Source organism: Salmo salar, chromosome 03, assembly GCF_965601325.2.
Source record: "Salmo salar chromosome 03, fSalSal1, whole genome shotgun sequence".
Classification (NCBI taxonomy): Eukaryota; Metazoa; Chordata; class Actinopteri; order Salmoniformes; family Salmonidae; genus Salmo; species Salmo salar.
The window spans coordinates 12,438,739-12,466,670 of record NC_138293.1 but is presented as its reverse complement, the minus strand read 5'-3'; the positions used below and the strand labels follow the sequence as shown (position 1 = coordinate 12,466,670).

At 41.9% G+C, this 27,932-nt stretch overlaps 1 protein-coding gene across 5 annotated transcripts; it reads right to left on the bottom strand.

Moving 5' to 3' along the window:
- Positions 1–845: 845 nt before the first annotated feature.
- LOC106598474 (mesoderm induction early response protein 1) lies at positions 846–27,764 on the bottom strand. Of its 5 annotated transcripts, none has more exons than XM_082973267.1 (13): positions 27,518–27,764; positions 26,606–26,630; positions 26,278–26,417; positions 20,730–20,927; positions 18,316–18,448; positions 14,012–14,076; positions 12,483–12,555; positions 12,190–12,341; positions 11,604–11,685; positions 11,242–11,336; positions 7,105–7,232; positions 4,537–4,667; positions 846–4,293 (listed from the first exon to the last, which is right to left on the bottom strand). In XM_082973267.1, exons 1-13 carry the CDS (start codon positions 27,524–27,526, stop codon positions 3,539–3,541), a joined length of 1,986 nt encoding a protein of 661 aa, XP_082829393.1. In that variant the 5' UTR covers positions 27,527–27,764; the 3' UTR covers positions 846–3,538. The 5 variants fall into 5 exon arrangements, with proteins under 5 accessions (XP_082829393.1, XP_082829395.1, XP_082829394.1 ...); XM_082973269.1 differs by having other exon boundaries at positions 7,105–7,151; XM_082973268.1 differs by having other exon boundaries at positions 11,242–11,333.
- Positions 27,765–27,932: the final 168 nt, after the last annotated feature.

The following is a 27,932-nucleotide window of genomic DNA, read 5'->3' as shown; positions in this document are numbered from 1 at the left end:
ACATTTGAAGGCCACTGTTTAATCATACAATCATAAGACTGGATCAAGTGTTTCGGAAGATTTGTGCCTAATCAAGTCATTCTACAGTAACTCTGGCCGCAATTAAATCAAAGGTGTGTTGAAGCGCTGTAAAAGTTATTTCCACTTGAGCCATCTGCAGCGCTTACCATGAATTCATGCAATCTCTGCAAATGTTGTGGAAATTGCCTTTAAAAGGCGCAGTCGACAATGTGCCTCTGATTCCTGGCGTTTTCACATATTTTAATTCTTCAATGGAAATGAGTCGTTTTATGCATTTGATTATTTTTTGTTTATTTTGTGAATCTAATTTCTAAGCAAAGTTCTTTAAAAAAAAAAAAATCATTTGTTCAACATTTTGTAAGGCCCAATATTTCAACCTCAAATGTAAGTTGTTGAAATATGGTCTAGGTTTCATTTCCTGCCATACTGATGAAAAATGTATGAAAATTACACCATTGTTAGTTACCTTGTCCAATGTAAGAATGACCAATTTGTCCTCACATAATTATGTAAAACTATGTCAGTACATTGTGTCAAAATACCTGTTTATACCTGGTGTTAATATGCCTCATTTGTCCTGATCTTGTCCACATTCAGATTGTGCCCCATGTTTAGACAGGGGGCAATTAAAAGATGGATTCTGATTTTGATCAGTTCTTTTAGACCACCTCTGGAAATAGTCAGGCGCACGTGTTTGGATACGAGTGTAGACGGATCTGGACAGTAAAATCATTTCAAATCATTAACCCGCCCTCAAATCATTGATAAAGTGCATATTTTGCAGTTAGGGCACACTAAAACATGACATAATACAACACAGAACATCAGTGTGAATAAATTTATTAAATATAGTCACCATTATTCATTCACAGCCAGTCTTGGTATACGCTTCACTTTAATTAATGTTGTCATTTTCGGACGACTACTTACAGCACGTAATAAAAAATACAAATAAACTACTTGAATCAACATTATTCGAGGCTGTGCTTTTAAAGAACAAAAAAAAACTGCTTTTTTTTTTGTTTTACAAACCATTTGTGAATGTAGACCAAAGCAGGAGTAGCTTACAAAGTAAAATGTTGAGACAAAAATGAAAAAAGCTACAGTAACACAAAACGATGCGTTATTAAGCCTCCACTGGAACTAATGGAGGTTCTTCACATTGAAGCTTACGGTTCCTAATAACGAGAGGTGACAAGAAACGTTACTGGTAACACATTGTCTCCAATTTCGAAAAGCGTTTTCAACCTAAAAAGACAAGTGTCACTACACTGCATCTCTCTTTTAGATGGAAACATGATCAAGTAATCAAACATCTTTTTGCTGCAAATACATGTCCAAACGGGTCAGGGAAATGCAGAGAAATAGGAATGACTACTTTCAGAACAGCTCCACTCGGAACGCCTAGGAAATAAATCCTTAACAAAAGCTTACAAGAAAGATGGTAAAATACACAGATTAAAGAGACTTATCAAAAAGTGTAAGAAGTGTACAAGATAAGAAAATCTTTACAAACTTTACACAAAGTCACAGAAGTACTGTCTAGCAAAAACAAGAGAAAGGAAACAATAGGAAAACGCTGACTAATAAAAAAATACAGCGTTCTAACCAATGAGTTATAATACAGGACATCACTGATGTCAGACGCTTTACACAAACCTCAGGGACAGACACTCCCATTAGTTCATTTCTTGCAATTAAAATGTTTCCATGGTCAGGGCTACGTTCAGTACAGAAAAAAAAAACAGTGCAACATTCAATTAAACAGAAACGGTGCTGTTCTGAACGGCCAGCTCAAAAAACCAGAGGTTGGGGATCAGCATGGCCGCTGCTCGTTAAATATGTCCCCCATTGCTTCAAGCCACACCCACCAAACGGAGCAAACGTACCTCAAAGCCCATTCAAAGAACATTGGAATGTTTTGGGGAAACGTGTCGTTCAGTACAAACCGTTACGCAACATAGCAAACTTCAATCGAACTGAACACACCACAGGTTTCAAATAAGCAATGATGTCATGCAGCAGTGTTGCTTTATCCACTCTATCACCAAAGAAAGAACACAAAGGATGAAAGTGCAACATAAGCCCCGTTTATACCTGGTTCTCAGATCACAATCAGTCCTTTGTCCGGATTTTAATTTTAACCCTTATTTTACCAGGTAAGTTGACTGAGAACACATTCTCATTCACAGCAACAACCTGGGGAATAGTTAGAGGGGAGAGGGGGGACTACGACGACAAATGAGCCTATTGGAAGCTGGGGATGATTAGGTGGCCATGATGGTATGTGGGTCAGATTAGGAATTTAGCCAGGACACCAGGGTTAACACCCCTACTCTTATGATAAGTGCCATTGGATTTTTAGTGACCCCAGACAGGACACCCGTTTAACGTCAAATCCGAAAGACTGCACCCTACACAGGGCAATGTCCCCAATCACTACCCTGGGGCGTTGATATATTTTAGACCAGAGGAAAGAGTGCCCGCCAACACCACTTCCAGCAGCACCTGGTCTCCCAACCAGGAACAACCCTGCTTAGCTTCAGAGGTAAGCCAGCAGTGGGCTGCAGGGTGGTATGCTGTGTTCTTGTCCACATTATGATTGTGCCCACATTTTTGGACAGCTGTAGATGATTAAAAGACAGATTGTGATCAGATCTTTCTGACCACCTCCGGAGATAGTCAGGCACCCATTGTGTTTGTATATCTTAAAAAGTGTAGACAGATCTGGACAGTGAAAACATTTAAATCATTATCCCATTGTAATACTATGTGTAGATAAGAATAAAGAATGTATGTTAGCGCTAGGTAAAAACTAGGCATTAGTGTGCCTGCAACAGCGCCAATCTGCCTGCATATCGATCGTCCCTTCGAAGACCAAGAACCCTCAACATCGGCCCTTTCATTTCTTTGTTTCAAATGGCTTGGAAAGCAAAATACCCATCAATCATAGTACATTTATTGAAAAAATATATACATATTTTTCAAGTAAAAAAATACCACAGCCGATTTTTATTCTAATACAAATAGGGGGGGAAAAAATTATTTCCGTAGAAATTTTCGAGATCGGTCTCCAAAAAAGTGAATGAGTACAAGAATCAGTATGAATTATAATGAGGTGGTAGCAGGTAGGGGGAAGGGAGGGGTTCAGAAACTGTGGTACTTTGGATGTGTGGAGCGTTGGAGGTTTTGCTGGATGGGGGACAAGGTTTTGTTGGATGGGGGATGAGGCAGGGCTGTATGTTGTGCCCCGTTACAATCAGGCCGCTGCCTTCCCTCCGTTTGCTGGTGTGGCCCAGCCGTGTTTGGTTGGTTGGTATAGGTTGTATTCACTAGGCCCGAAACGAGAAAAAAAACAGACCAACAGGGATGGACTACCTGAACTTGTCCAATAAGAAAATCTAGTTTCATTTTTCTGTTGCAAAACATATTGCTGCGCACTAATGAATACAACCATGTTATTTTTTTTAGGTTTGGTTCTGTGCACTTTGACCTCTCTGAGAAGAGGTCATCATTATCATTTGTCCTCTTGCTGGAGGGTCGTCAATGTTCTGGAGGGTTCCGGTGGCTCCGCCTGTGTCCGGCACCTTTTGGCCGGCCTGTCATCGTAGTGACCGTTGCCACAGTGGGGCTCCAGGGAGCCGTTCCTGTCGTGGCTTGGAGTGGCGGCCACTGCCTCGCAGCCGTTGGACTCATTGTCCAAGGTGGTGGGAGGAGGGAGAGCCTCCAGAGATGGGTGGGGGGCAGTGGGAGGAGGGAGAACATCCAGAGAGGGGTGGGGGTCAGTGGGAGGAGGGAGAACATCCAGAGAGGGGTGGGGGTCAGTGGGAGGAGGGAGAACATCCAGAGAGGGGTGGGGGTCAGTGGGAGGAGGGAGAACATCCAGAGAGGGGTGGGGGTCAGTGGGAGGAGGGAGAACATCCAGAGAGGGGTGGGGGTCAGTGGGAGGAGGGAGAACATCCAGAGAGGGGTGGGGGGCAGTGGGAGGAGGGAGAACATCCAGAGAGGGGTGGGGGTCAGTGGGAGGAGGGAAAACATCCAGAGAGGGGTGGGGGTCAGTGGGAGGAGGGAAAACATCCAGAGAGGGGTGGGGGTCAGTGGGAGGAGGGAGAACATCCAGAGAGGGGTGGGGGTCAGTGGGAGGAGGGAGAACATCCAGAGAGGGGTGGGGGGAGGTGAGCCCGTTGAACTGGACGGATTCTGCTTTGACTTCGTTCGCCCCTGTGGATGATTGGGAAGCTTCTCCCGAGCCCAAGTTGTGACTCACTAAACCTGTTGGAGGAAAGATAAAGAGCTGTGACTCACTAAACCTGTTGGAGGAAAGATAAACCGAGTGAGCTGAGACATCATGAATCATGTCTGTCAATATAGAGGCACACAAGGGTCTCCACTAGAATTCACATGAGAAATGTTCTCAGTCATTGTAACAGCATTTCATGTAGCTACTTGAATTGATGTTCCCTGAGTGTATTTCTCCCTTCCACAATCGCTCAGGGATTGTGTGTGTTCCCTTACCATTGTGGCTGCTACTGCCATCCTCCCTCTCAGAGTGGCTGGTGCTGCTGTTGGAGGTGGTGGGAGGGGGCGAGGCCGCCCGGCTGGACGTAGCGCTCTCCGTCTCGTCCAGCAGCCGGTCCATGTAGTCCCTGAGACACACAGGGATAAAATAAATAACATTATTTTAAACAATTCAGTCAGCACTAACTACAGCCTGCCAGTTCAGCCCTTACACTAATCACACCACATGTACAGTGGGGGAAAAAAGTATTTGATCCCCTGCTGATTTTGAACGTTTGCCCACTTATAAAGAAATGATCAGTCTATAATTTTAATGGTAGGTTTATTTGAACAGTGAGAGACAGAATAACAACAAAAAGATCCAGAAAAACGCATGTCAAAAATGTTATGAATTGATTAGCATTTTGATGAGGGAAATAAGTATTTGACCCCTCTGCAAAACATGACTTAGTACTTGGTGGCAAAACCCTTGTTGGCAATCACAGAGGTCAGACGTTTCTTGTAGTTGGCCACCAGGTTTGCACACATCTCAGGAGGGATTTTGTCCCACTCCTCTTTGCAGATCTTCTCCAAGTCATTAAGGTTTCGAGGCTGACGTTTGGCAACTCGAACCTTGAGCTCCCTCAACAGATTTTCTATGGGATTAAGGTCTGGAGACTGGCTAGGCCACTCCAGGACCTTAATGTGCTTCTTCTTGAGCCACTCCTTTGTTGCCTTGGCCGTGTGTTTTGGGTCATTGTCATGCTGGAATACCCATCCACGACCCATTTTCAATGCCCTGGCTGAGGGAAGGAGGTTCTCACCCAAGATTTGACAGTACATGGCCCCGTCAAATGATGCGGTGAAGTTGTCCTGTCCCCTTAGCAGAAAAACACACCCAAAGCATAATGTTTCCACCTCCATGTTTGACGGTGGGGATGGTGTTCTTGGGGTCATAGGCAGCATTCCTCCTCCTCCAAACACGGCGAGTTGAGTTGATGCCAAATAGCTCCATTTTGGTCTCATCTGACCACAACACTTTCACCCAGTTGTCCTCTGAATCATTCAGATGTTCATTGGCAAACTTCAGACGGGCATGTATATGTATTCTTGAGCAGGGGGACCTTGCGGGCGCTGCAGGATTTCAGTCCTTCACGGCATAGTGTGTTACCAATTGTTTTCTTGGTGACTATGGTCCCAGCTGCCTTGAGATCATTTACAAGATCCTCCCATGTAGTTCTGGGCTGATTCCTCACCGTTCTCATGATCATTGCAACCCCACGAGGTGAGATCTTGCATGGAGCCCCAGGCCGAGGGATATTGACAGTTATTTTGTGTTTCTTCCATTTGCGAATAATCGCACCAAATGTTGTCACCTTCTCACCAAGCTGCTTGGCGATGGTCTTGTAGCCCATTGGTCTTGTAGCGATGGTCTTGTAGCCCATTCCAGATGGTCTTGTAGCCCATTCTTAGCCATGGTGGAGAGTTTGGAATCTGATTGATTGATTGCTTCTGTGGACAGGTGTCTTTTATACAGGTAACAAACTGAGATGAGGAGCACTCCCTTTAAGAGTGTGCTCCTAATCTCAGCTCGTTACCTGTATAAAAGACACCTGGGAGCCAGAAGTCTTTCTGATTGAGAGGGGGGTCAAATACTTATTTCCCTCATTAAAATGCAAATCAATTTATAACATTTTTGACATGCGTTATTCTGTCACTCACTGTTCAAATAAACCTACCATTAAAATTATAGACTGATCCTTTCTTTATCAGTGGGCAAACGTACAAAATCAGCAGGGGATCAAATACTTTTTCCCCCCACTGTATACCCCTTTCACACTACTAAGCCATACTGGGCTGGCCTGGTTACGCGTCCAGGAACATGTGAAAAGAAACGTCCAAGACCACATAGTACAGATGAGCTTGGCAAGATTGTGATAAAAGGGTATTAGATTCACACCCCTGGAACATAGTGTCAACAGTAGCAATGGTTCCCAAAACTAAGGTGATCACACATACTGAGTGTGTATTGGTCACAGGGAATACCCGTTCATGACAAGTTACATTTCATTTCAAATAATATTTTCCGTTATATGTTTAAAAAAGGGGCAATCAGCAGTTGCTACATCGTTTTTTGGACTTATAAATTAATGATATGTACACATTGATTTTTTAAGAATATAACCGATGTTCAACAGTCCCACCAGAACCCCAAATATAAGCTTGTTTTACGCCAATGTTTGTAAACAACGTAACCAAACACTGTATAGCCTCAAAACATGGTTAGAACTATACATCTGGTATCATGGCTGGTCAGTTTGCATGCATAGCTCGGTCTATGAATTTGAGAGGGGTTACATTTCTTCAGCCCCATCCCTCAGCTTTTACCGAAACGGGGCGGGGAGTACTCTTCATTTTGTCTACTGCTGATTGGCGTTTTAAAATACATTTCAAAATCAGGTAAACAAAAATCTCGAATATATATAATTTCTATATATAAAAAAAACATTTGTATAACATAAACACATTTGTCGACGTAATTCAATATTCAAAACAATTAGCTTGGTCTGGTGAAAAGAGACTTACGTGACCCCTGGGTGAAGGCTGTATTTCCTTTTCCCCAGCCTGGTTTGCTGTGCAAAGAAATCATAACGCTCAGACTTCTTCCACATGTAATAAAAGGCCACACATTCTCCTACTGACCTAGTTCTCACCTGAAAAATGTAATATCAGCAGACAACGAGAGACATTATTACCATCGCCTTCCAGAGTTGAACTCAATTCAATTTGAACTCCCCAGTCAAGTCTACGAGGGATGAGTCGAAATGCAATTTGTGAATTGAAAATACAAGCCTTTTTATTTTTGCTTTTCAATTCATGAACTGAATTTCAAATCCTCACGAGAGTTGGAGGTTAAAATGGAACTGACCCCAACCCTGACCACTTCAAAACACATGCTAAATCAACATGAAGATAAATATTCTGAAAATAAACATACTTTTTAAATAAGATACCATAGTATTTAATACAATCTGATATATAATACAGTGTTTCCCCTAGGATTATTTTCAGCAGCGGTGGCAAAGTTAGTGGGGGAGGGACTTGGTAGTGGGCATGGCCAATGTCGTGGTCTTGCCGTTTTAAAGCTAATTTCCTGCAATTCTACACATTTTGCCATGGGCAGAGAGACATTTTCAAAATATAAAATATATACAGTGCATCCGGGAAGTATCCAGACACCATGACTTCCACATTTTGTTACGCTACAGCCTTATTCGAAAATGGATTTAAAAAAAAGAATCCCCTCAATCTACACACAATATACCCCATAATGCCAAAGCAAAAACAGGTTTAGAATTTTTTGCAAATTTAGAAAATCCTGAAATATCACATTTACATAAGTATTCAGACCCTTTACTCAGTACTTTGTTGAAGCACCTTTGGCAGTGATTACAGCCTCGAGTCTTCATGGGTATGACGCTACAAGCTTGGCACTAGAGGTCGGCCGATTAAATCGGCATGGCCGATTAACTAAGGCCGATTTCAAGTTTTCATAATCGGTCTTTTTGGACGCCGATTACATTGCAATACACGAGGAGACTGCGTGGCAGGCTGACCTCCTGTTACGCGAGTGCAGCATCAAAAGGAGCTTGTGGCTGCAAGGAGCCAAGGTAAGTTGCTAGCTAGCATTAAACTTATCTTATAAAAAAACTATCAATCTTCACATAATCACTAGTTAACTACACATGGTTGATGATATTACTAGCTTATCCTGCGTTGCATATAATCAATGCGGTGCTTGTTAATTTATCATCAAATCACAGCTTCGCCAAATAGGTGATGATTTAACAAAGGCGCATTCGCGAAAAAAGCACAATCGTTGCACAAATGTACCTAACCATGAGCCTTTCTTAAAATCAATACACAGAAGTATATTTTTAAACCTGCATATTTAGTTAAAATAAATTAATGTTAGCAGGTAATATTAACTAGGGAAATTGTGTCACTTCTCTTGTGTTCAGTGCAAGCAGAGTCAGGGTATATGCAGCAGTTTGGGCCGCCTGGCTCGTTGCGAACTGTGTGAAGACCATTCCTTCTTAACAAAGATCGTAATTAATTTGCCAGAATTTTCAATAATTATGACATAACATTGAAGGTTGTGCAATGTAACAGCAATATTTAGACTTAGGGTTGCCACCCGTTCAATAAAATACGGAACGGTTCCGTATTTCACTGAAAGAATGAATGTTTTGTTTTCGAAATGATAGTTTCTGGATTTAATGACCAAAGGCTCGTATTTCTATGTGTTTATTATAATTAAGTCTATGATTTGATAGAGCAGTCTGACTTAGCGGTGGTTGGCACCAGCAGGCTCGTAAGTATTCATTCAAACAGCACTTTACTGCGTTTGCCAGCAGCTCTTAGCAATGCTTGAAGCGCAGCGCTGTTTATGACTTCAAGCCTATCAACTCTCGAGATTAGGCTGGCAATACTAAAGTCCCTATAAGAACATCCAATAGTCAAAGGTATATGAAATACAAATGGCATAGAGATAAATAGTCGACGCGTCACAATTCCTATAATAACTACAACCTAAAACTTCTTAACTGGGAATATTGAAGACTCATGTTAAAAGGAACCACCAGCTTTCATATGTTCATGTTTTGAGCAAGGAACTTAAACTTTAGCTTTTTTACATGGCACATATTGCGCTTTTACTTACTTCTCCAACACTGTTTTTGCATTATTTATTTGTTTGTTTATAATATGTTTATTATTTTCCAATAAAAAATACATTTAAAAAGACAGCGATACAAACATTGACATTCACTACACTGTTGAATGGGATGGCCAATTTAGAGGACAAAACAAAACTTAACAAAACACACATACACAAAATAAAACTAAATCCTATTAGGTGGTACATGTATAAGAAGACAGCATATAGTCATTACAAGCAGTGTAGTTAAGCCAAAAATAAATATTGAGTGGAGTAGAGTACAGAGTAGCAGCAGATCATCAACCCAGTTATGAAGCGGGACTAGACCATTTATCCAGTATCGGCTGCCATATTTTGTAAAACATTGGACTTCTATTGGCGGTATTGTATAGAATCTTTCCATATGTATTACATTCCCTAAATCCCGTGACCACATTTCAAAAAGTAGGTACAGTCAACATGTTTTTGCATTATTTAAACCAAATTGAACATGTTTCATTATTTATTTGAGACTACATTTATTTCTGTATTATATTAAGTTAAAATAAAAGTGTTCATTGTTCATTCAGTATTGTTGTAATTGTCATTATTACAAATATATATTGTTAAAAAATTGGCCGATTAATCGGTATCGGCTTTTTTTTGGGTCCTCCAATAAAATCGGTATCGGCGTTGAAAAACCATACATGTATTTGGGGAGTTTCTCCCATTCTTCTCTGCAGATTCTCTCAAGCTCTGTCAGGTTGGATGTGGAGCGTCGCTGCACAGCTATTTTCAGGTCTCTCCAGAGATGTTCGATCAGGTTCAAGTCTGAGCTCTGGCTGTGCCACTCAAGGACATTTAGAGTCCCGAAGCCACTCCTGTGTTGTCTTGGCTGTGTGCTTAGGGTTGTTGTCCTGTTGGAAAGTGAATATTTGCTCCAGTCTGAGGTCCTGAGCACTCTGGAGCAGGTTTTCATCAAGGATCTATCTGTACTTTGCTCCATTCATCTTTCCCTCGAGCCAGACTAGTCTCCCAGTCCCTGCCACTGAGAAACATCCCCACAGCATGATGCTGCCACCACTATGCTTCACTGTAGAGATGGTGTCAGGTTTCCTCCAGACGTGACGCTTGGCTTTCAAGCCAAAGAGTTCAAACTTGGTTTCATCAGACCAGAGAATCTTGTTTCTCATAGTCAGAATCCTTTAGGTGCCTTTTAGCAAACTCCGAGCGGGCTGTCATGTGCCTTTTACTGACTGTCTTCTGTCTGGCCACTCTGCCATAAAGGCCTGAATGGTGGAGGGCTGCAGAGATGGTTGTCCTTCTGGAAGGTTCTCCCATCTCCACAGAGGAACTCTAGAGCTCTGTCAAGGTGGCCATCGGGTTCTTGGTCACCTCCCTAACCAAGGCTCTTCTCCCCCGATAGCTCAGTTTGGCAGGCGGGCAGCTCTATGAAGAGTCTTGGTGGTTCCAAACTTCTTCCATTTACGAATGATGGAGGCCACTGTGTTCTTGGAGACCTTCAATGCTGCAGAAATGCTTTGGCACCCTTCCCCAGATCTGTGCCTCGACCCAATCCTGTCTCAGAGCTCAATTCCTTACACCTTATATAAACAGGTGTGTGCCTTTCCAAATAATTTACAATCAATTGAATTTACCACAGGTGGACTACAATGAAAATGTAGAAACATCAAGGATGATCAATGGAAACAGGATGCACCTGAGCTCAATTTCGAGTCTCATAGAAAAGGTCTGAATACTTATGTAAATAAGGTATTTCTGTTTTTTATTCATCATTATGGGGTATTGTGTGTAGATTGATGAGGAAAAACATTGATTTAATTCATTTTAGAATAAGGCTGTAACGTAACAAAATTTAGAAAAAGTCAAGGGGTCTGAATACTTTCCGAAGGCACTGTATGTTTTACATATATTTTGGAGTGGCGGCAATGATTTCGCAGCCCGAGGCCTGCCGCTGCTACATTAATATAGGGGAAGCACTGTATAAGATAGACATTGCTTACCTTGTTGGCTTGTATTGAATGAAAGTCTTTCCCATAACCTTTTAGTCCTTGTTCAAAATATCTACATTCGTCTTCTGTCCACACAGACAGCTCTTCTGTGACAGAGGGCAAAGGGTTATTAAGTACCACAACCACTGCTCCGTTCAAATAAAATATAATTCAACTATGACCATGTTACAGGTCTCAGACGCCATCAACAACACACAGACACAAACCAGGACCCATATAAGTCAAGGACAGCTTTTATCATCAAAATATTTCAAATACACCAAACATGACTGGTTAGATATTGAGAGAAAATATGCCAGATATATGAGTGAAATCAAGAGCGAAAGTCAACACTAGTTCACTGCAGGTGTTACCTCTAGCTGCCTTCACATTAAACTTCAGTCTTCTTAAAGCTTCCTCTGTGTCAAATTCACACCTGACCAACTCATAAAGTGCCTGTGGAAAGACAACGGTGAGATTGTAAAGAAGACGGTTACAGACATAAGTGCATACTACAGTCTTTATGGTAATGGCTTGTGTTCAGTAGGTGGCATGCGTTTTGAAACAGTGAAATGTGGAGGTACTACTTGAGCATATGAAAACAAGTAATACCTAACTCTCAAAGTCATTCTGACTTCAGAGTCTGGAATGGCTCTTTGATAATGCGGCACAATGAAGGGGGCTGTGCTTTTACTGGTTGACTCTCCTGTCTTTCTCACTCGAACACCTACAGCCACACAAAGCCCCCGAGCGCCACCCTCTTCCATTATACAATGGTTGGATTTTCAAATCCAAAACAACGAGTTCTCAACCCCCAAGGAAAAAACAAGAGAACCAATCAAACCCGTCGCACAATTTCTGAGCAAATATTGCATTAAACTGCCTCTCGGCTAACTGAACACAACCCTGAACGCCAGTCTGTTTGAACACTGATCTGCTCGACTGTGGTGGTCTTCATACCTGTTCATTGTCTTTGATATGGGATCCCTCAGGGATGGCATCCACTCCTTTCTCCTCTCCTGTTCGTTTTGACGCCTGAGACAAAAACTCCACAACCTTGCCCTCGGGAAGGAACTCGGGGTCCCATAAAAGCTGGTCATCGTTTTCATATACTGGAAGGAGAGAGAGGAAAAAGGAGCGAGAGGGGGGAAGCAGAGAGAGAAAGTCATTTTATTTCCTATTTACCTCTGTGATTGTAAGATATTTCACTTCAACTTCATTAGTGCATCGCAATTGCAAATAGAACACCTTACCTTTCTCATAGTCTTTATATTTACAAAGGCCAGGCGGTGTTTCAGCCTGATACATGGACCCAACCATGATTTCCTGTCCAGATCAAAACACACACTTCACTTAGTTTCAAAAATCAAAAGTGTGCTTCAAATGAATAGCATGTCTTTAAGGTTGTGGCGACCCATCATTCAGGGCAGAGCCCCACCTGTTTAGCTAAAATGAAATAATCCCTTGAGTTAATAAAGCCGCATACAAACATGGTCTCTTGAGTAAAGCAGCACCAAAATACAGGTGTTTCAGCCTAGCTCTTAACCTGGCGGTGGGTCTGGGGGTCAACCCCCAGAATTGTTTTGGCCAGCTAAAGCAAATTTTTTGCATTTCCACACAATCCATTATGCCATCTCTATTTAGAACAACAAAAAGTAAGTAAAAATGCCCACAGTCATCAAGCTTAGTAAGAGGTCATTATTAAATATGTTTAAGTGATTGATAAGACTGAACTAGATCAAATGTAATTCAATAATCAATATTGTGTTACACCTTTAACGAATAGCCTAACAAATGAACTCTAAAAATAAAATTGATAGGTTTTATTAAAGACCTACTCGATATCAAATTTCAGCCAGAACACCCAGCCAGCCCAAGCCGCCTGCACGCCCGACCCCCACCAGTCTAGTACATAACTCAACTCTTCCAACACCCCCCCCCCCCCGCTTTTTTTTTAAGGCTTGGAAACAAAAGTACAAAAAAAATATAATAATAAAAAGACTGCCCATCCAACCCGAGCCGCCTACACGCCCAACCCCCACCAGTCTAGTCAATAATTAAACTCTCCCCCCAATACAACTTCCTTCCCATCTTTTTTTAAATGTATTTAAATGTATTTTTTAACAAAAGTTAAATGAAAACACACATACACCTACACATTAACACACAGACACAGTAAACCCTACATATAATAAATCTCAGACCTAATGGTACTGTAGAGCTATTTTTACTTGCACACAATATAGCTGGATTGCCCCACTCAGCTTTAGGATCTTAGAGAAACATTCATTATTGGTTTCAGGTGTGTTAGGCCAAGGCCAGAGTAACAACAGTACAGCAGACCCCCAGGGCCAGGACTGAGCAGCCAAGCAGCTAGGGATTGCCGTCGGCATGTTTTCAATTCAGACTCCTTTCGTCATACTGTATTCCATATAAGGCATCCAGACATTGTTTTTTTATGGTAGGCCACTCTGGTAGACCTACACTATGAGCAAATAACCACAGTAGCCTACTTGGCCACTGTTAAAAGCAGTTACAGCCTCAGTGTTCACAGTAAACGCGCACTGGAAGTTCCACAGGATTTTCACAACGTTTAAGTTTGTCTTCAGCAGATCTGAAATTTGCTCAGTGCCCAATTTTTTTTTTAGGTGGGAACATTGGTGTATTGGCTTTGCTGGCATGCATCTAAAAACAAAAAGTTGAGTTCGCCACATCGAGATTTACATGCTAAAATCGCCACTGGAACTACCATATCTAACGAATGATTAAACAATATATTTACCTTTTTCCAATCCTCAGAAGGGACATAATTTTCATCTTCTTCTGACTCTTCCTCTGCATCCTTATCTGAAACAACATTTGGCAGCTTGACTGTCACTTTTTCCACACGTCAGTTCTCATTTTGAACCACTTGACTTTCCAAATTTTGTTGTGTTACAGCCTGAATTTTAAATGGATTAAATTGAAATTGTGACACTGGCCTACACACAATACCCCATAATGTCAAAGTGGAATTATGTTTAGATTTTTTTTTACAAATTAATAACAAATGAAAAGCTGAAATGTCTGGAGTCAATAAGTATTCAAGCCCTTTGTTACAGCAATCTTAAATAAGTTCAGGAGTGAAAAAAAAACAGCTTAACAATTCACATAAGTTGCATGGACTCACTGTGTGCAATAATAGTGTTGAACATTACTTTTGAATGACGACCTCATCTCCGTACCCCACACATCAAATCATCTCTAAGGTCCCTCAGTCAAGCAGTGAATTTCAAACACAGATTCAACTACAAAAACCAGGGAGATGAGTAAAATAAAAAAATAAAGCAGACATTGAATATCCCTTTGAGCATGGTGAAGTTATTGATTACACTTTGGATGGAGTATCAATACGCCCAGTCACTACAAAGATAGACGTCCATCCTAACTCAGTTGCCGGAGAGGAAGGAAATCGCTCAGGGATTTCACCATGAGGCCAATAGTGACTTTAAAACATGTTACATAGTTTAATGGCTGTGATAGGAGAAAACTGAGGATGGATCAGCAACATTATAGTAACTCCACAATAATAACCTAACTGACAGTGAAAAGGAATATTGTACAGAATAAAAATATTCCAAAACATGCATCCTGTTTGCAATAAGGCACTACAGTAAAACTGCAAAAAAATGTGGCACAAAAATGTACTTAATGTCATGAATACAAATGTTTGGGGCAAATCAAACAACATCACGGAGTACCATTCTCCATATTATCAAGCATAGTGGTGGCTGCATCATGTTATAGGTATGCTTGTCATCGGCAAGGACTAGGGAGTTTTCTAGGATAAAAAGAAACGGAACAGAGCTAAGCACAGGCAAAATCCTAGAGGAGAACCTGTTTCAGTCTGCTTTCCGAAAGACTCATTTCAGCAGGTCAATAACCTAAAACCAAAGGCCAAATATTCACCGGAGTTGCTTACCAAGATGACATCGAATGTTCCCCGAGTGGCCTAATTGTTACAGTTTTGACTTAAAATATCTTGAAAATGGATTTCTAGCAATGATCAACAACCAACTTGACAGAGCTTGAAGAATTTGAAAAATAATAATGTGCCAATACTGTACAATCCATGTGTGCAAAGCTCTTAGAGATCCAAAAGGACTCTTAGCTGCAATTGCTGACAAAGGTGATTCTAACATGTACAGAGTAAGGGGTGTGAATACTTATAGTACCAGTCAAAAGTTTGTACACACCTACTCATTCAAGGGTTTTTCTTTATTTGTATTATTTTCTACATTGTAGAATAATAGTGAAGACATCAAAACTATGAAATAACACATATGGAATAATGTATTAACCAAAAAAAGTTTAACAAATCCAAATATATTTTAGATTCTTCAAAGTAGCCACCCTTTGCCTTGTACTCCCTGTTCACCCACGACTGCGTGGCCATGCACGCATCCAACTCAATCATCAAGTTTGCAGACGACACTACAGTGGTAGGCTTGATTACCAACAACGACGAGATGGCCTACAGGGAGGTGGTGAGGGCCCTCGGAGTGTGGTGTTCAGGAAAATAACCTCGCACTCAATGTCAACAAAACAAAAGAGATGATCGTGGACTTCAGGAAACAGCAGAGGGAGCAGCCCCCTATCTACATTGACGGGACAGTAGTGGAGAGGGTGGAGAGTTTTAAGTTCCTCGGCGTACACATCACGGACAAACCGAAATGGTCCACCCACACAGACAGCGTGGTGAAGAAGGCGAAGCAGCGCCTCTTCAACCTCAGGAAGCTGAAGAAATTCGGCTTGTCACCAAAAACACTCAAACTTTTACAGATGCACAATCGAGAGCATCCTGTCGGGCTGCATCACCGCCTGGTACGGCAGCTGCTCCGCCCATAACCGGAACGCTCTCCAGAGGGTAGTGAGGTCTGCACAACGCATCACCGGGTGCAAACTACCTGCCCTCCAGGACACCTACACCACCCGATGTCACAGGAAGGCCAAAAAGATCATCAAGGACAGCAACCACCCGAGCCACAGCCTGTTCACCCGGCTACCATCCAGAAGGCGAGGTCAGTACAGGTGCATCAAAGCTGGAACCGAGAGACTGAAAAACAGCTTCTATCTCAAGGCCATCAGACTGTTAAACAGCCATCACTAACATTGAGTGGCTGCTGCCAACATACTGACTCAACTCAAGCCACTTTAATAATTGGAAAATTGATGTAATCAATTTATCACTTGCTACTTTATATTAGATCATGTTTACATAACCTACATTATTCATCTCATATGTATATACTGTACTCTATACCATCTACTGCATCTTGCCATCCTGATGTAATGTATCACTAGCCACCTTAAACAATGCTGCTTTATATATGTTCTCATACCCTACAATACTCATCTCATATGTATATACTGTACTCCATACCATCTATTACATCTTGCCTATGCCGTTCGGCCATCACTCATTTATATATTTTTATGTACATATTCGTATTCATTCCTTTACACTTGTGTGTATAAGGTAGTTGTTGTGGAATTGGTAGATTACTTGTTAGATATTACTGCATGGTCAGAACTAGAAGCACAAGCATTTCGCTACACTTGCATTAACACCTGCTAACCATGTGTATGTGACAAATAAATTTGATTTGATGACAGCCTTGCACACTTTGGCATTCTCTCAACCAGCTGCATTCACCTGGAATGCATTTTCAACAGTCTTGAAGGAGTTCCAACATATGCTAAGCACATGTTGGCTGCTTTTCCTTCACTCTGCGGTCCAACTCATCCCAAACTGTCTCAATTGGTTTGAGGTCGGGTGATTATGGAGGCCATGTTATCTGTGGCAGCACTCCATCACTCTCCTTCTTGGTCAAATAGCCCTTATACAGTCTGGAGGTGTGTTTTGGGTCATTGTCCTGTTGAAAAAAAAATGATAGTCCCACTAAGCCCAGTGTCATCAGCAAAGTACCCCCACACCTCCTCCTCCATGCTTCACGGTGGGAACCACACATGCGGAGATCATCCGTTCACCTACTCTGCATCTCACAAAGACACAGCGGTTGAAACCAAAAATTTGGACTCATCAGACCAAAGGACAGATTTCCACTGACCGGTCTAATGTCCATTGCTCATGTGTCTTCGTCCCATCAAGTCTCTTATTATTATTAGTATCCTTTAGTAGTGGTGTCTTTGCAGCAATTCAACCAAGAAGGCCTGATTCACACGGTCTCCTCTGAACAATTGATGTTGAGATGTGTTTTACTTGAACTCTGAGGTGCAATTTGAGGTGCAGTTAATTGCTGATTTCTGAGGCTGGTAACTCTAAAGAACTTATCTTCTGCAGCAGAGGTAACTCTGGGTCTTCCTTTCCTGTGGCAGTCCTCATGAGAGCCAGTTTCATCATAGCGCTTGATGGTTTTTGCAATTGCACTTGAAGATACTTTCAAAGTTCTTGACATTTTCCGGATTGACTGACCTTCATGTCTTAAAGTAATGATGGACTGTCATTTCTCTTTGTTTATTTTAGCTGTTCTTGCCATAATATGGACTTGGTCTTTTGCCAACTAGGGCTATCTTCTGTATACCAACCCTACCTTGTCACAACACAACTGAAATGTCACAAACACATTAAGGAAAGAAATCCCACAAATTAACTTTAATGCACACCTGTTAATTGAAATGCATTCCAGGTGACTACCTCATGAAGGTGGTTGAAAGAATGAAGAGTCTGCAATGCTGTCATCAAGGCAAAGGGTGGCTACTTTGAAGAATCTCAAAAAAAGATATATATATTTTGATTTGTTTAACACTTTTTTGGTTACTACATGATTCCATATGTGTTATTTCATAGTTTTGATGTCTTCAATATTATTGTACAATGTAGAAAATAGTTTAAAAAAATAAAGACCCTTGAATGAGTAGGTGTGTCCAAACTTTTGACTGGTACTTTATGCATTTCATTTTCAATACATTTACTAACATGTTTTCACTTTGTCATTATCGGGTATTGTGTGTAGATGGGTGAAAATCTATTTAGTCCATTTTGAATAAAAAGCGTGTCTCGGTGATGGAAGCAAAGGTGCATACTTTCAAAGTACTTGAGCGTCTGTGATCCGCGTATCAGCTCTGCCGTGCCGTGGGATTTGACTGAGCGCGTGCGACCCTCGCTGGACAACTGGTTCTCGTTCCCCATTCCTGACGAGATCTTCACCCTCTCAGTCTGAACACACACCCCAAAGCATTACACATAATTTTTCCCCCAATGGTACATTGAAAGAAGCCCCTTTGCAGGGTGTCCACCCACTCTGCCCAGAGTGGGAGAAAACACACTTTCCCTTCCTTATGTTATAAACTATAAAAAGGCACAGTGATGCTGAAACGTTGGTGATTTACAAATGATTGGGAGTTTATATATGGAGAGTGCGACTATTTTTATCGTTTATTCGCCATTAGTCAGCACCTCCACACAAAGTCATTATTCTGGGTGGGCGCCAGCTTGTTTTTTTATCCTATTATAAAATAAATTTTACCAAGACAAATATGATTCTTCATGACCTGAATTTCTAACATATCATTAATAGTATATGCAAAAAGTCTGATTTCATAACCTAATAAACTCAGCAAAAAAATAAACATCCCTTTTTCAGGACCCTGTCTTTCAAAGATAATTCGTAAAACTCCAAATAACTTCACAGATCTTCATTGTAAAGGGTTTAAACACTGTTTCCCATGCTTGTTCAATGAACCATAATTAATGAACATGCACCTGTGGAACGGTCATTAAGAAACTAACAGCTTACAGACAGTAGACAATTAAGGTCACAGTTTTGAAAACTTAGGACACTAAAGAGGCCTTTCTACTGATTCTGAAAAACACAAAAAGGAAGATGCCCAGGGTCCCTGCTCATCTGCGTGAACGTGCCTTAGGCATGAGGACTACAGATGTGGCCAGGGCAATAAATTGCAATGTCCGTACAGTGAGACGCCTAAGACAGAGCTACAGGGAGACAGGACGGATAGCTAATCGTCCTTGCGGTGGCAGACCGCGTGTAACAACACCTGCACAGGATCGGTACATCCGAATATCACACCTGTGGGACAGGTACAGGATGGCAACAACAACTGCCCGAGTTGCACCAGGAACGGACAATCCCTCCATCAGTGCTCAGACTGTCCGAAATAAGCTGAGAGAGGCTGGACTGAGGGCTTGTAGGCCTGTTCTAAGGCAGGTCCTCACCAGACATCACCGGCAACAATGTCGCCTATGGGCACAAACCCACCGTCGCTGGACCAGACAGGACTGGCAAAAAGTGCTCTTCACTGACGAGTCACGGTTTTGTCTCACCAGGGGTGATGGTCAGATTCGCGTTTATCGTTGAAGGAATGAGCGTTACACCGAGGCCTGTACTCTGGAGCGGGATCGATTTGGAGGTGGAGGGTCCGTCATGGTCTGGGGCGGTGTGTCACAGCATCATCGGACTGAGCTTGTTGTCATTGAAGGCAATCTCAACGCTGTGCGTTAGAGGGAAGACATCCTCCTCTCTCATGTGGTACCCTTCCTGCAGGCTCATCCTGACATGACCCTCCAGTATGACAATGCCACCAGCCATACTGCTCGTTCTGTGCGTGATTTCCTGCAAGACAGGAATGTCAGTGTTCTGCCATGGCCAGCGAAGAGCCCGGATCTCAATCCCATTGAGCACGTCTGGGACCTGCTGGAGTGGAGGGTGATTTTTGATTTTGACCCCCCCTTTGTTCTGGGACACATTATTCCATTTCCGTTAGTCACATGTCTGTGGAACTTGCTCAGTTTATGTCTCAGTTGTTGAATGTTGTTATGTTCATACAAATATTTAAACATGTTAAGTTTGCTGAAAATAAACACAGTTGACAGTGAGGGCGTTTCTTTTTTTGCTGAGTTTACATCCGATAATTTTTTATATCCTCTGGATTTGAGAAGAATGAGGAGTTCAACGGTGAGCCTGTCAGTTGGCCTTAATTGTAGCACAGCATCCAGCCTAGTTGACACAATGCTATTTTCCTGATTTTTGACTATTTTGTTTTTCTGGCCTCCATTGATTTAGTCACCCCAATTTTGGCCATCCTACAAGGCTAAAAACTCCAATCACTTTTGAACGGATTATGACATGAGCTTTGGACCATTGTTTTTTTTAGACTATGTATATAACTAACATTATATTACCCATTGGTCAAAAGATGCATTTTTGATTGGACATCCTACCTTTGAAACAACAAAATCAACATTCATTACTCATGAATGAAATAGCGGCATCAGCATCAACGCTGACTAGATGTATCTATCATCAGCAAATTTGAAACAACTATACATTTCTGACTGAATGTGTCAACCATGTTGGCTGTAGAATATGTAGTGTAGCTTTATAACAATCAAATTACAACAGTAAGGTGCAAACAAGCATTCCTTCTTTATGACTGTGTTGGTTAATATCCTGTTATTTAAGGAGATTCATGGCACCCACCTTATTCCTCTTCAGCTCGCCAGTGTTTCTACTGCTTTCATCATTGTCCAGATCCTCCTCTTCCTCCTCTTCCTCATCCTCCAACTCCTCTTCATCCTCAAAGTCTTCCTCATCCTCTTCTTCATCCTCTCCATCTGCAGGTGAACCGCCGCCACATCCGTACATACTCAACAACTCATGAATGGGCATCTCTCCCTCCTATGGCACAAATGGAACAACAACAAAAAAATCCCTTTTGTTACACACTGAATTTAGTGGATTTCACTTAAAAATAGACTAACATAAATCACCGGTAAAACTTTGCAATAATAGGGATCAAATAGTCTATATATACAGTACCAGTCAAAAGTTTGGACACACCTACTCATTCAAGGGTTTTTCTTTATTTTTACTATTTTCTACATTGTAGAATAATAGTGAAAACATCAAAACTATGAAATAACACATATGGAATCATGTAGTAACCAAAAAATGTTAAATAAAAATGTATTTTATATTCTTCAAAGTAGCAACCCTTTGCCTCGACAGCTTTGCAGCTTCATGAGGTAGTCACCTGGAACGCATTTCAATTAACAGGTGTGCCTTATTAAAAGTTTATTTCCTTCTTAATGCCCTTGAGCCAATCTGTTGTGTTGTGACAAGGTAGGGGTGGTATACAGAAGATAGCACTATTTGGTAAAAGACCAAGTCCATATTATTATGGCAAGAACAGCTCAAATAAGCAAAAAGATTTAAGACATGAAGGTCAGTCAATACGGAAAATGACAAGAACTTTGAAAGTATCTTCAAGTGCAGTCGCAAAAACCATCAAGCGCTATGATGAAACTGGCTCTCATGAGGACCACCACAGGAAAGGAAGACCCAGAGTTACCTCTGCTGCAGAGGATAAGTTAATGGAGTTACCAGCCTCAGAAATTAGCAAATAACTCCACCTCAGATTGCAGCCCAAATAAATTCTTCACGGAGTTCAAGTAACAGACACATCAACATCAACTGTTCAGAGGAGACTGCGTGAATCAGGCCTTCATGGTCGAATTGCATTTACGTCATTTAGCAGACGCTCTTATCCAGAGCGACTTACAAATTGGTGCATTCACCTTATGATATCCATTGCAAAGAAACCACTACTAAAGGACACCATGAAGAATAAGAGACTTGCTTGGGCCAAGAAACACGAGCAATGGACATTAAACCTGTGGAAATCTGTCCTTTGGCCTGATGAGTCCACATTTTAGATTTTTGGTTACAACAGCTGCTGTCTTTGTGAGACGCAGAGTAGCAGGGATGCAAACTGCTGAGGGCCCAAAAAGGTGACTTTTTTCCCCCCACTGAAACATGCAAAAAAAATCCCTGCTAAGGGAAAATGCAGGTTTGAACTAATTAAAACAACAACAAATATGATCTACATGATCAGTCTGTGCGTAAAAATAAAAAGTGGTTCATGTGAACCAAACTCACAGCTAAAAAATTTTTTGTAAAGAAAGCAATCCAATGTTATTTGTTGCCTAAACTTTACTGCAAATGACACTTAATTAAGTCCTGAGAAAAAAAACAATACACTAATATTGCAGTTAGCCATGACAGCCTTTAATATAGAATACTTGTGACCACACACACACATCTAAATATTGCACTTGGGAAAAAAACATATTCAAATAGAATGAAACAAACAGGCATTCTATTTTTGCTCTATTATAGTGGCCACTAAAGTAGACGTCGATCAAGTGCACAAGGCTACACGTGTGCAAAAACGTTCCAATGAGTAAAACATGTAATAATCCCTACTCACATGTGTTACTGTCAAGTTCAATGCAACAAAAGCAATATCTTTGGGCTACACGGCACATTATTACACTTTCTACCTGTGGACATCTGTTCTACAATGTGCCAGCAGAGCATGATACCCTTTGTTGGCATAATTGATCTCTTTCGGGCAGAGAGTACATGGTGGCATCCAGCTTAAACCAGGCCCAGCTCCAGCTACACTTCATCCATGAATCCACTTGTTTAACAAGCAACACCTGATTTTCACCTAATTCTCTCATTACGAATATTAACCACATACTGTAGAGGGAAAACATTAGTTCACAGATAGTAGTTAGTTCGTTAGCTAGTTAACATTTCACACAGATTCCCAGGGTCCAGTAAGCTACTAACGCGTTATAACTTGAGGAACGGCAAGGAGTCGTATACCAGTGAATACTATAGTGAAATGGTTAGGTTACTAATGTTAGCTCATCTGATGTTGTAACGTTAGCTAGCTCACGTTAGCTGTCTGACTTTATTAGCCAGCTAATTTTCACACCCTAAACTAAATTATTTGATCAGTTAAGTTGGCCGACGTGAGTGAGACCTTTAAACAGGTCAACATACACAAGGCTGCGGGGCCTGACGGATAACCAGGACGTGTGCTCTGGGCATGCGCTGACCAACTGGCAGGTGTCTTCACTGACATTTTCAACATGTCCCTGATTGAGTCTGTAATACCAACATGTTTCAAACAGACCACCATAGTCCATGTGCACAAGAACACAAAGGCAACCTGCCTAAATTACTACAGACCCGTAGCACTCACGTCCATAGCCAGGAAGTGCTTTGAAAGGTTGGTAATGATTCACATCAACACCATTATCCCAGAAACCCTAGACCCACTCTAATTTGCATAGCGCCCAAACAGATCCACAGATGATGCAATCTATATTGCACTCCACACTGCCCTTTCCCACCTGGACAAAAGGAACACTTATGTGAGAATGCTATTCATTGACTACAGCTCAGCGTTCAACACCATAGTACCCTCAAAGCTCATCACTAAGCTAAGGATCCTGGGACTAAACACCTCCCTCTGCAACTGGATCCTGGACTTCCTGACGGGCCGCCCCCAGGTGGTGAGGTTAGGTAGCAACACATCTGTAACGCTGATCCTCAACACTGGAGCTACCCAGGGGTGCGTGCTCAGTCCCCCTCCTGTACTCCCTGTTCACCCACGGCTGCATGGCCAGGCACGACTCCAACACCATCATTAAGTTTGCAGACGACACAACAGTGGTAGTCCTGATCACTGACAACGACGAGACAGCCTATAGGGAGGAGGTCAGAGACCTGGCCGGGTGGTGCCAGGACAACAACCTTTCCCTCAACGTAACCAAGACTAAGGAAATGATTGTGGACTACAGGAAAAGGAGGACTGAGCACGCCCCCATTCTCATCGACGGGGATGTAGTGGAGCAGGTTAAGAGCTTCAAGTTCCTCGGGGTCCACATCAACAACAAACTAGAATGGTCCAAACACATCAAGACAGTCGTGAAGAGGGCACGACAAAGCCTGTTCCACCTCAGGAAACTAAAAAGATTTGGCATGGGTCCTGAGATCCTCAAAAGGTTCTACAGCTGCAACATCGAGAGCTTCCTGACTGGTTGCATCACTGCCTGGTAGGGCAATTGCTCGGCCTCTGACTGCTAGGCACTACAGAGGGTAGTGCGTACGGCCCAGTACATCACCAGGCGGTGTCAGAGGAAGGCCCTAAAAATTGTCAAAGACCCCAGCCACCCCAGTCATAGACTGTTCCCTCTACTACCGCATGGCAAGCGGTACCGGAGTGCCAAGTCTAGGACAAAAAGGCTTCTCAACAGTTTTTATCCCCAAGCCATAAGAGTCCTAAACAGGTAATAAAATGGCTACCTGGACTATTTGCATTGAGTGCCCCCCCCCCCCCCCCCAACCCCTCTTTTTACGCTGCTGCTACTCACTGTTTATCATATATGCATAGTCACTTTAACTATACATTCATGTACATACTACCACAACTGGGCCGACCAACCAGTGCTCCCGCACATTGGCTAACCGGGCTATCTGCATTGTGTCCCGCCCACCACCCGCCAACCCCTTTTACGCTACTGCTACTCTGTTCATCATATATGCATAGTCACTTCAACCATATCTACATGTACATACTACCTCAATCAGCCTGACTAACCGGTGTCTGTATGTAGCCTCGCTACCTTTATAGCCTCGCTACTGTATATAGCCTATTTCTTTACCTACCTACTGTTCACCTAATACCTTTTTTGCACTATTGGTTAGAGCCTGTAAGTAAGCATTTCACTGTAAGGTCTACACCTGTTGTATTCGGCGCACGTGACAAATAAACTTTGATTTGATAATGTTGCTCAACATTTCTCTGGCTAGGTAATGAAGAATTAGATCCAGCTAGCAAGATACTTAACAATGCTAACAATACTTGTTCCACCACACTTTCTCCCTCACCTCAAACTTTCCAAAAGCCAGTTGTTTTTCGGTTACAGCTCATGAGGTACGCTTCATCACCTTCTAGCCCCCGTCTCCGTGGTCACGCTTCTCACTTACGCTACCTCTTCATTATCGTTCAGGGGACGCGCTGCTGTAGCTGGGAAACTGCCATTCCACTCTCCCGCTGTCTTTCCAGAGCGCGCGCTGATGCTGTAACTAGCAAGTTGGTTGTCTCTTCTCTCTTCAGTCGCGTGCTGCATTCTCGTTATGTGAACAACTGGCTGAGCCTTGGATACAAGCGTGCATCACTCGTTCGCTTACAGCCAGTATTGCTCCAAACGCCATCACTCGTTCACATACAGCCAGTAGTGATCCAACCCCCCCCCCCCCCAAAACTTCTCATCGGATCTACATGAATCACGTAGGTCACGAATTTCACTGAATAGTGACTAGTTTGCATGCCTGAGAGTAGGTGAATGGATGATCTCCACATGTGATTCCCACCATGAAGCATAGAGGTGGTGTGATAGTGCTTTGCTGGTGACATTGTCTGTGATTCATTTAGAATTCGATACACCATCCCGTCTGGTTTGCGCTTAATGGGACTATCATTTGTTTTTCTACAGGACAATGACCCAAAACACACCTCCAGGCTGTGTAAGGGCTATTTGACCAAGGAGAGTGATGAAGTGCTGCATCAGATGACCTGGCCTCCACAATTACCCGATCTCAACCCAATTGAGATGGTTTGGGATGAGTTGGACCGCAGAGTGAAGAAAAAGCAGCCTCCAAGTGCTTAACATATAGTATGTGAGAACTCCTTCAAGACTGTTGGAAAAGCATTCCAAGTGACTACCTCATGAAGCTGGTTGAGAGAATGCAAAGAGTGTGCAAAACTGTCAAAGGCAAAGGGTGTCTACTTTGAAGAATCTAAAATATTTTGATTTGTTTAACACTTTATTTGGTTACTACATGATTCCATGTGTTGTCTCATAGTTGTGATGTCTTCACTATTATTTTACAATGTAAAACATAGTACAAATAAAGACAAACCCTTGAATGAGTAGGTGTGTGGAAACTTTTGACTGGTACTGTATATAACTAACAGGTTACTGTTCACAGAGCCATATTCATTAGAACATGAATACTGTAGCAAAAAGGTTTGCAACGTAAAACAAAAAGTGTTTCATCTTGGACAAATTCAGGTAGTCTCTCCCTGTTTCAGTTCATCTTCTTCCAGTGCATGAATACAACCCAGGATAACTTTCAAACCACTAAATGAAATGATTTTGAGACGCACCCGGGCAAGGTCGTCGATCTCATTGCTAAAGTTGGTCTCTCCCTCGAGCCTCTCCTCCTCTTCCAGTGTACGTTCGTCGTCAAAGTCGTGGACGAGGATATCTGCTGAAAAACCAAACTCATGGTCCTCTGCTGAACCTCCTGAGGAAAAACACACCAGGAAATTTTAAGAGGAGATAGTCGATGATATAGTGCTTCATGGTTTATAACGAAAATATTATTATGACAGTGGGATTTGTTCTGACCAATTTTACTTCATATGTGTTAATGTTCTAATGAGGGATAAAAAAAAATGGCACATTCATTAGAAAACACACAATAATATTTACCTGGGCTCGTACTCCCAACGGAGGGCTAAAACAAAACACTCAAGATTAGTCAGAACCACATACACAAGTACAACACACGTAGCTGTAACTTTGCTATAACTTTTCGGTTCAGAGATACTTTTAGTAAATTGTGCGGTTTTTCTGGACGAGGCCAATCGTCGTCTACAGACAAAAGGCCTGAACAAAAACATAAATAGGAAGTACCATACAGTAAACTGATCATCCGTCTGCTAACGTTAGTAGGGTAGTGGATGGAAGGCAAAGTAAAAGCGCGCCTGAAACTTACGACTGGCTCCTTGTTGGCTAACGCCGACGTAAAAATTGATATCAGTGACAGTAGCTTTTTTTTGTGGTTCTAACAAGGAGACCTCTGATGATCAGACCAGCATTGAAACAAGTCAAATCATACATTTCAAGTGAGCGATAATCAAATGGATTGTTCTCTCACAATGTGAACACTTTGAATGATAGATAGCTATTTGCTAGCCCCCTGCCTCAGTTAACTAATCACATAATTACTTAGCTACATAATGTCGCTTTCAGTACGCAGAATACCACCAGGTCAACAACAACAAAAAATGCAATAGCATTCTAAAATATGAACTTTAATCTTTTTCGAGCGGGTAATGTTAACGCTCGTAGTCAGCCAAGCTTTCCCAACAATAGCTACGTAGCTAGCTTAGCATAGCCATCGCGCTAACTAGCCAGGCATCATTGCTAAAACTGAAGTTTGCAAAATAGAATTTATGGAAATGAGACAAGTTTAATATTTTTAAATGTATATCGCTTCTACGTATTTTAGTACATATTTATCGCTTCTCGTTTGGGGCCTGTGCACCCGACAGAATCAACTCTATAAACCTAAAAAAACATTCTTATTTTCCCGAATATTTATTGGACTTTGCGTCCTACCTCCGCCATGTTTGAAATCCTGTAGGGTCACACTGGGGGTCAGCGATTTCCCGGATAGACTTGTGCCGCACAAATCCATTCTCCATTGAAGTTGGAATTTAAAATGGTTAAGGTTAGTGTAAGGGTAGGAGTTAGGGTTACTATCTTGATTTACAATATTCTTCCCGAGAGAGTATAAGAAAAATAATGTAGCTACAAATGTTGGTGTAATTTAGCTATCAACAAAATTAGCAGACCATAATTTGATGTTATACTCATAGGGTTTCACGTAGACTGTTACCTTTTTGGAGGAGAAATACAAGTTTATTGCTTTTGTTTTTATTGAAACTTGATTTAACTAAAACTGAAAAAACTGTGAAATAGTGGTAAAGGGGACCGTCTTTCACAGAAGTGTGGTTGTCATAATTTCAAGGCA

Bases quoted from the DNA above. Each gene is read 5' to 3' on its own strand.
- LOC106598474 (XM_082973267.1), bottom strand. The intron at 20,928-26,277 runs GTGCGTCTCAAA...TTTGTGCCATAG, and splicing joins AGATCGACGACCTTGCCCGG to GAGGGAGAGATGCCCATTCA. The intron at 12,342-12,482 runs GTAAGGTGTTCT...CTCTCCTTCCAG, and splicing joins ATATAAAGACTATGAGAAAG to TATATGAAAACGATGACCAG.